We start from the raw sequence: 11,134 nt of genomic DNA on the forward strand, positions 1-11,134 counted from the left end.
CCATTTTATCTCCAGCATCTCTCCTTAATGGATCTTTATGCCCTATTTATATGTTTGCATTAGATTTTCTTTCTTTACTAGGTTATATCTAGAAATTCTCTTTACCCGTGAAGAGAATATATCCAACAATGTATCCAGCCTATAGAAAGATATCAAAATAACTTAAATATAATATAACGTACTCTTTGTAATAAATTTTGAAAACGTGTGTGTATTCATTTTAACCTATCAGCTGAGACATAGCCCCCCAAAAGTCAGGTGCTTGTTCACAGCTGTTATCTAAAAGGCTCTAGAGAAGCTGTGCATATCTAATGAGTACCAGACACTAATTACACACTGCTGTAAGATTCAGAGTTTCGCTTTAGTATATTTCAAGTAAATAGTAAGAGATGTTTTTTAAAGCTTTCTAAGGAATAAACATAGGCTATAAGAAATGTAGGGCTGATTTTTAGCCATATAAAATTTTACAACTGGAGGAAAGTGTAATTCGTAGGACAAGCGTAATTTATAAAATTTAGTTTTATTTAACTCAAAGATTGATTGGCTTTACATAACATATATTCTACAAAATCATTGGAATTTTTAAGTCTTTGGGGTCATTTTTACTGCTCACAAGAGCTGTTATTTATAAATGCAGTTTTCTTGGGTGTTACGTCATGTACATGCATAAATATGCCCAGGCGTGTGTGTGTATGTGTGTACATGTGTCTAAATACACGTGGAAAACGTTTGTGAATATCTGATATATGAAAATAAATGAAAGTTTTTTCATTTGTTTATAACGGTCACTAAACTGATAACATTTTCATTTCTAGGTTCACGTAAATTTACTTTTAATGGAAGCGCGGATGCAAGCTGAACTTCTTTATGCTCTTCGTGCCATAACTCGGCATTTGACCTGAAGCGTCATCCCGGGACAATAGCGTGTATGCGTAAAGACCTTTTCACATGAGATATGCATCAGAAGCTGTTTGTGATGTAGCATCAAAAATTATTCAATTCTCTAGTGTCCAAGTTTAGCCGTTTTTTTTTTGGCGGCTGTAATGTGCAATGATGTGTTTTATTTTTCTTGATGCTTAACATTACTAACAATTGCAAAAATAATACTGAGGAGCACTACTTTGCATTGTTCATAGTTGGATTTTTGGATACTGATCATAAATCATGAACCTGGTTTGTTAATGCTTAACTTCAGCGCTTTTGGGTTTGAGTGTATGTGTATTTTTTCCTTCCTTTTTTTTTTTTTAAATAAGGAAAAGCGCTTACAATCTGCTCAAGCAATTGTTTTTCAGATATTGGAATTCGGCAAAGAATGACCTCCTCTGGCCATTCTAAACTTTTAATGTTGTGTCCTAAATCTGGTGGAGGAAAAGCATGCGCTGTTGAACTAAGCTGCTCACAGGACACACATCTGTGTCCCTAGGAGATTATTTGTCAGGCACTGTTTGTTTTTTTTGTTTATTTGTTTTCGTTTTTTTACTGCTATTGGCGATAACGTGAAATGTGATACAGCCATTGTCCATAATTTAATGTGAAATTAATCATGATGAATTCTATAGCATGCTACTGAAATGCCAAATTCAGCTGTTTCTTTCTCATCTGAAACAGAAGTTTCAGTTTTCCATATCAGATGTATATATTAAAAGTGGAATTATGCACAATCCTTTCTATCACTGACAGTAATCTTCAGTCATCTTGAATAATCAGTGCTCACAGTGCTGCTTACAGTTCATTTAGTTGGCGCATATAAACCTGTACACACACAAGACTGACCAAAAATTTTCTTTGCACATTTTTCTTTTCTCATAGTGTTTTCTATATTGCAGTAAGCAGAGGAAGGTTACTATACCTATATTTTTCCTGTTAGGCTTTTAGAACTTATTTTCCATGATTTTTCTTATACTAGGTTAAACAGTTTATTATTCAAAGGTAAAAATTGTGTTTCTATGCATTAATGTGATTGAACAACAACAAGAAAAAAAGTGCAATATGTTAAAAAAAAAAATACTCAACTAAACTTTCCCCCTGTTATGTCACTGCAGAAGTGTCCTTTTAAACAGAGCCATAAAGAAATTTTGTTCAAATTTCTTTATTGCACAAGGCTTTTGCCTTACTGGGGTTGAACAACGTTCCTTTCATAATGCCAAAGCATCCCCTTCCCCAGAAAAATCTCTTTGGACAACTGGTTAAAAGTATCAAGTCTTAGGGGAGGAATAAGCATCCAGAAAGTCACATTTTTGCATTGGTTTCTGTTGCTTAATTAGACTATCTTCACAGAGCACAACATGATTATGTTTATAGCTTTAATTTGTATTATGCTCATGAACCAGTGAAGTGCCTAAAGAGATGCTTACAACTATCCAGTAGGACACGGATGCACTGCATAAACACTTTTTGGTTAATTAAGGGTGACTTGAATTTTACACAAACATGCTAATTTTTTAAAACAGATCCATTTTTTCATAGTAAATAATAGTGTTAAAATTTTCCGTTAGACTTCCCACAAAGATTTCATTTTAGACTGACTTACCTGTTATATAGGACTCACATTTTTTCCTCTCACGAAAGAATCGTGGACTAGCGTTCTATTAAATCATTTTCCCCTTCCATTTATCATCCTTTTCTGGTACAATACATTAGATTCCTTTCTTTTAGATTTTGTTCCAGATAAGAAAATAGAAAGATGACTGTAAACCTATTAACATAAGGTAGTTCTGCATTTTTGGATTACAGGATCTTTGAAATCTTCCATGTGAGGAAAAGATGACTAATATTTTTTAAGACAGGGTGGTTTATGTAGAGAGATTATTTGAAGAACTCATGCCAGATCTCTTCTGTTTTGTTTATTGCATATACCATATGTTGATTTTATTCAATATCACATTATATAGATACATATTAACTACAAAGAAAGTATTCAGGAGAATGACAAAACATGGATGACAACATAAATGTCCTTTTGACTTCCCTAACTTTAGAACTTTCAAGTTGATGATATCTTTTATTCTTAACATTTGTTTTTTTACTAGAATTCTTTTAGTTAATGGCCCTATGTTTTTGTGCAGGTGATCTGTATTATAGGATGAAAAATGATTTTTGTATATTGAAAAGGAGGGGAAATTCTCACAGAACACCACATGAGCTTTAGACCAAAAGGGAAACAAGGTTTAAGTAACTAACATGGCCACTTAGTTTTTGTTTTTGTTTTTTTCCCCCAGAAATGTAAGTAGTTGGAGTTTGGGTTATGGAAATATTAGTGCCTTTACTAGATCTCTTTCCTAGCAATTTTTAATTTTTTTTTAGCTCAGCATTGATCTATCTCATCAATAATCAGGAAAATCAGTTGACTTGGAACTATAAACAAAACAAAACAATATATTTATGAACCTCAGTGAACCAGCCTAGAAAAATTGACTTCTGAAGTGCTAAAGCACCTCCTAAGATGCAGCATGCACAGCATTCCAGGTTGTGAATACCATTTTACAACTAGTTTGCTGTAAACTTTATCTAATGCAAACTTGAAATTCTGATGCGGTTTTCCAGGGTGGTATTTTTTCGGAGTATTGAATTTACTATGTAGTAATTTATAGTATAGCTTTTTATATTAAAATGTGATATTTTTAAAAGAGATATCTGGTTCAATTGGTGTAATGATGTGATCATACAATATGCTGACATACACCTGGGGCTCACATTGTGCCAAATGTAAATGCACGTGTCTGTGAAGAAAGCACATGTGAATGTGAATTCTCTAACTTCGTTGCTTATTATGTTAAAATTAGTCTAATAATCCACTGATATGTATGCTTGATTGATGTCTAGTTACTTTTGAACATCAAGTTTTCCAGCTTCGGTTATAATTCTTAATTTCTCACATCACCTTAAAAAATATCTTAAGTACTCTCCCATTTGAAAGGAAATCTGTTCTTAAACCCGGTCCCTTGACTCTGGGAGGGGTCAGGCAGCTGCCGCATTGGATCCTTCAGATCAGGCTTCCTCAGATGCACGCGTGACCATTAGAGGAAGAGAGGCTTTTGAGACGGGACTACTTATTACCTTCTTCATCTTTTTGAACTTATTGTCTCAGTCTCAGGAAGAATCTTTGTCCCATTTGGGGTACTTTTTAAACAAAAGATGGCTAATTTGGAATCTGGGGCATGGCCTTGCCCTTTAATTATGGCCTTAAACCCAAATAATAACAGAGCAACACAGGACTGTTTTAGAACAGAAAATTCCATGTAAGCTCCTTATCAAAATCATATTTGAACCAGAGCCCCTATTTTAATTGTTATAAAATCTCCTAAAGGTTTTAAATGCTTCTAAAAACCAATTAATATTATTCCAGAGCAACTTTTTCCTTTTCCGTCTTATCAAGTTTTTTCAGATCCAAAATCTTAGATTTTTATGCTGCAGCAAAATAAAATTATCAGCAAACAATTAAAGATCTGTACTTAAAAATAGTTCACCACTTTAGTGCAGAGTGCATGCATGTATGATGGAAAGATTCTTTTATACTCTAAAGACAATTCATCAGGGAAAAAAGTAAATTTCAGTGCATGTTATAAAAATGATTTGCACTGTCCTAGTAAAATGAAGTTTTTGTTTTGTTTTATGTTGTGTTTTAAAGACAAGTGTAAATCATTCCTCTGGAAAGCAAGACCTTAAACTCTTCTCTTTATCCAATAGGACTTTTTCTCTTTTTATGCAAATAGATGGTCTTGCATGGAGTAAAATTTATGCGACAGTAATGTTTTATAAATAGTATATGAAATTTTCTTAGAAGTATAATTCAGCAGCAAACTGAGAGATATGTGGCTCCTCTGTTCAGATGAGTTTTAAGTTCCCTAATTTGTATAATCAGAACCTCTTCTAGGTGGCCGTCATCATAAACTATGTTTCCCTATTATATCCCTCTGGAGACTGAGAATCAAATTAAGTAGTCTTTCCTCAAAGCAGTACTGTAACATGAATGTATTCATCTCAGTCACCAGAATTGAAATGCCGCCTGTATTTGGAGCGTATTTCCATGCTAATTTGGCTTAGTTAGCAGTGTCTGCTCAGGTGAGACCTAGAACAAAAATAGCTGGGGTGAGATAGATCATAGAGGTAGAGGTATGTGACAAGGCAGAGCCCTGGGAGGAAGGAAAAGTTTTTCAAACACATGGAACATAATTCTGAGAGTGTGGCTGTCCTCAGCATCATACAACTAATGTAAGGGAACAGTTCCTGTTGTGGAAGCTCCTGCCTGCATTCAGTCCACCCTTTCCTGTCTGCTTTCTCCTCCTCCAAGTGCCTCGACCTCTGCACGCTTGCTCTCCTCCCCTTCCCTCAGCCTGTCTTGGTCTGAATGCCTTTTCACAATCCAAACCAAACATCACCAGCCACCTGCTGATAGTCACCAGCATTTACTTTTCTGAGTCACTTTTCTCCATTCATTGACATGACTTTGTCCCAACTCCCCCTGAATCCCTCAACCATCCAGCTATATTTTGGCTGACCTTTGCCCTAGACACCCTACCAGATATTATGCAGCACCAAGTGTAATCTTGTCCATCCCATACTATCCTACCCTTTCCCAGCTGCCAAAATATCTTGCTCTCCTCTACCTCATCCCCAAAGAGCCTATAAATTCAGAGTATCCAACCTTTTCATGGATTCACTCTCTATTGTTCAGTAATATTACTTCCATATTTTAAATAAATCATAGACGATTTTTGCCTTCTATCAAAGTAAGAATCTTTATATTTATACATGATACAGAAATTGAACTATTTCTACCATGCAGAATTTAGCATTTAGCAGGATTTTAAGGTGATTGAATTGCCATCCTAACCTGGATCTATATATTAGGTAATAAATACTGATGTTAGTCTAAGTTGTTTGAATGTAAAGTTAAAATTCTCCAGCAGCCAGATTGATCTCAACCCTTCAGTAGAACAGGAAATTTCTGGCATACAAATGGGTGGTGTTTGAGACATTTGTTTTTTTTGGTGGTGTTTGGGCCTTAAACACATTTCTAATAGAACAACATGTGATAAAGGGTGTTTAGGTGGTCCCATGGGATCTCAGAAGCCCACTTGATTTATAATTTAGATAAAATACCACAAAATTGGATCCCTAAGGGTTTTGATCAAACTTGCCTGGGTTAGACTAAGCTTCTAACCCCATTCCTACCCTGTTCTCATGGGGAAAAAAATGTACTATGGGATGAAAAAGGAATGCATTGACTGCAGTCTTTATTCCCCTGGTTGCACTTCAGATATGTCCAGACAGTATCGTTAAGGAACAAGAAATGCACAGAGGGGGAAGAAGCGACAGTTCTTCCTCTCCAGCCGCTGTGCACTTGGTATAGTTCGTAGATGAAAACTCTGTCAGATTTCTAATGTGGGGCATGTTTATGAATGGTTGTCTGACCTGATGACGAACCACCCTGTTTGAAAGTATAGATTATTATGATCTATGGTGGTATTTGCATGCTTTCCATTCCCATTCATGAACAACCCAACCTGACAGCAGAGTCCAGTAAATGCGTGTAAGGGCCCAGGAATGAATTGATGCCTAGTTAAGAAATGAGACTTAATAATGGGAGACTGAAGGGATGGTTTTTATTAAATCATATATCATGAAGTGTTCATTCTAGCTTTAAATTAATTAAGACTACACCACCATGAGGTACAGAACTGAAAAAAAATAGAGAGAGGGAAAAAGAATGAATATCTGATCCTTTTCAATGCTTCTGGAAATCTTTGAAATAATGAAATGCATACTATAAAATAGGCTTTAGAACAAACACCCCATTTTACAGCTCATAGGACAACATCAAACATTAGTAAGTCTAAGTATGATAAATATAATTTTTGCTATATACATTTTGCTAAAACAGTCTATTTTGCACCCCTCAATTTAATCTCTTAAAAATGAATGTATAATTTCTACAGAAAGAATATCCAAGGGAGAGAGAATCTCTGGTCTTTAATGCTAAAATATCGTTCATGAATCCTGGCTAGATAAGTGTACACATTATGACACTTACCAAATGAAACTGATCATACATCTCTTCCTTAAATTAATCAGTCTTTACAAATTTTCAAGTGACTCCCAAATCTGATAAGGAAGGATCCAAAGGTAGGATAAAGGAAACGTATCAGTTGGGTAGCCAAGAAGTTTCCTTTGTAATGTTGAGACTATTTTCTCTTTTCTGAATTTCACTGGTTCTCTAAAATAAAAGCTGAGAATTAAATCATACCCTTGTTCATCAAGTGATCCAAACTCTCTATCTAGTACAAATAATTCCTTTGCATTCATATATCTTCTCTAGAAAGAAAATATGACTTTTCCCTTCCTCTTTCTCTTCACATTTACTCTTTTCAACCCAAAATAAGATAGACACAGAAAGGAAAACACAAGCCAGTTTGGCATCTTCTCCATGCTAATAGAATAGTCACATCCACAGGCACAGTCTGAGCAAGGTAGAAAAGAACCCTGTCAGGTCAACCTGGAACATGGCCTTGCTACTTAATTAGCTCCTTCAAACCTGAAAATAACTTTCCTGGTCACAGAAGAACTGGATGTATCCTTTAGCGTATGAAATAGGATTTGAACTTGAAATCTCTCTTTTTTTAAAATCCTGATTTTGCAGGGCAGCTACATAATGAATGTATATATTAAGACTTTGTAGCTGAATTGCACATGAAATCAGATTGCCAACTTCTTGACTTTGAATTTTAGACATCATTTTATCCTTAAGTTGTGAGTGATATATGTAGCATGCTGTGAAACGTCTATTATAGTTCTTTAATTCATCAGTATTAATACAGAATTATCTTTTGCGTTCCTCGGTACTTTTTATTCAGTGTAATCAGAAGCTGTGATGTTTTGCCTTTGTAGTCCTGTGCTTTGTTACTGTAATTTTCTTTTTTTTACGAAGCACGTGACTTTGGACTAATGTGAGGCGGATGACGTGATCTTTAAGACTGCTATATATATCAGTCTCTTACTATATAAGGTTTTCAAATAGAATAAGCTTTTATCAAATAGCTCATTGATGCAATTTAAGGATGCACACAATTTTCAGTGTCAAATCGCGGTCTTACATTTATAGGTTCAATTCTGAAAATAGCAAACTTGATAAACAGCCACTTTAAATTTGTTCTGGCAGACCAGATCCTGCTGTAGATGTAGTCTAAGGTAGTTAACCATATAAGCCTTTTCAACTATTACACCCTCCCCGTGAGTCAGCAGTAAGGAGATTATAGAACTTATGAAAGCTTTTTGTATGTATAACTAGGTTTTATTTTTCTTATGTTGCTGATTTTACAATTCTGACTAAAGCTGACCTAAGCGGATCAGTTTAAGTGTAATATTCCAGTGCTTTAATGCCTCCTTTTTGTTTTTTTTTGGAGGGATGGGTAATATTATTTGAACAGATGCAGAAGGAACTGTTAGTGAGTCAAGACAAACACATTTGAAATAAAGGAACTGTATTAACATGTTAACAACAATTCATAACTGCACTTTTTATGACATTTTGAAAATCTATTTATAGGTACAGAACAATGGGTTTTGTTAAACTGTATCACATTTATACTTGCAGAAATTTATTTCATTGTTATTAGTAGGAATTTTATTGGTTCAATAAAATTGGCAAAACTGAACCCTGATTATTTGCTTTTATATATATGTATTTATGTTTGTATTGGAGTAGCATTCTTGCCTAGGTTGGTTTCTGCTTAATTACTGCAACAGGCATTCTGAAAGACATCAGAATTGAGTCATTTTTCCCCTTTTTTCTTCCTGACCCAGTTTTCTTGTGACATTTCTTATAATCACTCAGTATTGCATTAATGGAATATTGCAATAGTGTCAGTTGTGCAAAATGTATAATTATTATTACCTTTTAAAATGTGGATTGTGAGCTCAGCAAGAAGCAAATTAATGTCACTGTTATCTCTTGTTAACCAAAATAGTAGTGTAGAATGGGGAAAGGAGCACTGAACATGGGATCAGAGCCTGGATTCAAAACCTATTTTTGGGCCAGCCCTGTGGCTTAGCGATTAAGTGCTCACGCTCCGCTACTGGCGGCCCGGGTTCGGATCCCGGGCACGCACTGACGCACCACTTCTCCGGCCATGCTGAGGCCGCGTCCCACATACAGCAACCAGAAGGATGTGCATCTATGACATACAACTATCTACTGGGGCTTTCGGGAAAATAAAAAAGGAGGAGGATTGGCAATAGATGTTAGCTCAGAGCCAGTCTTCCTCAGCAAGAAGAGGAGGATTAGCATGGATGTTAGCTCAGGGCTGATCTTCCTCACAAAAGAATAAAGAAACCTATTTTTTTCACATTCTACTAGCTTTGTGACCTTGGAAGTAATTTTATCTCTATGAACCTTGATTTCCATACCATAGTCTGAGGGGACTAACAACTTCTTGAGATGGTTGTTTGAGAATTGGGTGAAATGTAATAATGTGTTTGAAATATACGGTACAGTGATGAGTTTGAATGGGTAAAAGAGAGAGCCCAGAGAGAAGGAGGTAGGAAGGAGAATTGATGGGGAGGGGGACATTATACATGTGAAATGTGAAGTGATGATAAGACTTCCAACTAGAAATGTAGGATAGGCTTTTGGAAAGCTATGAGGGGATGTGTAAAGTCTTTTGTGCCAGGTTTTCCAAAGTCCTAACTTTTCATTTCTCTTAACTTTCTGATGACATAAAAGTCCATATCAAAGGCAAGGGCTCTCCCTTGGTGCCATATGTCCAGCTGTAATGGGGGATCAACAGAAACCAGCTCCTTGCTGATTAGAGCCTGTCTTTTCCAATAATAGGCCACCTCTGGCTGAGATAAAGGACAGGGCACATGAGACGCACTCAGCCAACAGCCCAGCCCTTCCACAAGTCTCCCCCCCACACTCAAAAGCCAGCTTTTTGACACTAGTTCCCTCAGAATTTATTAATAACTTTGAGTCATTTTTAAAAGTAAAATAAAACTCCATGTTTCTGTGTGTGCTTGGTCCTTTCACATATGATCTCATTTAATCCTCACAATAACTTTGTAAAGAACTGATATCATTTTACAGACGAGGAAATTGACTCTTAGCTTTGCCCAAGAATTGGCACCTAGAATCGGCACAGTGGGGATGTGAATTCTGATCTTTCTGATGTCACTTTTTATACTGAACTTCACTACCTTAACTCAGGCTAAATTTCTTGCTTAATGATATAAATGATCATGCTATCAACATGACATTTTACTAAGAAGTAAAAGGATAGTCCATGCTCCAAGCCAGAGCTTAGATAATTTTCCTCTCTGGCTAACTTGCAACTTTTTTTTTTTTTTTTTTTTTTTGGTGAGGAAGATTAGCCCTGAGCTAACATCTGTTGCCAATCCTCCTCTTTTTGTTGAGGAAGATTGACCCTGGGCTAACATCCGTGCCCATCCTCCTCTACCTTATATGTGGGATGCCTGCCACAGCATGGCTTGACAAGCAGTGCGTCCGCACCCGGGATCCAAACGTGCAAAGCCCGGGCTGCCAAAGCGGAGCGTGAGAAATTAACCACTGTGCCACTGGGCCGGCCCCAACTTGCAGCTTTTTTAATTTTAAAAAATAGATTTTTTTCTCCAGTCCTGAATGGGCCCTTTGATTTTAAAAGATGATCTCTGAGGGGAAGGTTCACAGACCAATATATAAAATCAGTACCTGTCAATTTAAACACTAAAAGTTTCTCTCAGGAGAATAAGCGTGATTATAAAGAAGACTCAGGAAAGCTTAAAACTGTGTTGCATTTTTATTTTTAGGACCATTCTACCACATGGTGGAAATTACTAATTCAAAGTCATAGTTTCTAATGCATGTAACTTTCTAACTGAATTGAGAAGCAAGTCTCAGAAAATGTCTCTTCTCTCATAATTTCACATACTTGACAAGTTTCCAAACACAGGTGAGCCCAAACATTTCCACAGAACTCTTTAAAAGGAATTGGAGGCAAGAATTCTTAATTCTCCCTCTTGCACTGGCCTGCTCCTAAAATACATGTAAACACATCTTTCATTTTCACATCAAGATGAAATTTGGGAAAACTCCCCTGGTTATAGTACTTTTCACCACTGACCCTCTCCTTTCTTTGCTCAG

At 36.1% G+C, this 11,134-nt stretch overlaps 1 protein-coding gene across 1 annotated transcript in view; it reads left to right on the forward strand.

Annotated features, from left to right (window-relative positions):
- The window catches only part of SESN3 (sestrin 3), a 69,575-nt gene extending 60,915 nt beyond the window's left edge, over window positions 1-8,660 (forward strand). Inside the window, exon 10 of the mRNA XM_058545382.1 lies at window positions 816-8,660. Coding sequence (XP_058401365.1) covers window positions 816-902 — 87 coding nt within the window. The 3' untranslated portion in view covers window positions 903-8,660. The remainder of the gene's footprint in view (window positions 1-815) is intronic.
- The last annotated feature ends 2,474 nt before the right edge of the window (window positions 8,661-11,134 follow it).

This window comes from Diceros bicornis, chromosome 7, assembly GCF_020826845.1.
Source record: "Diceros bicornis minor isolate mBicDic1 chromosome 7, mDicBic1.mat.cur, whole genome shotgun sequence".
Taxonomy (NCBI): domain Eukaryota; kingdom Metazoa; phylum Chordata; class Mammalia; order Perissodactyla; family Rhinocerotidae; genus Diceros; species Diceros bicornis.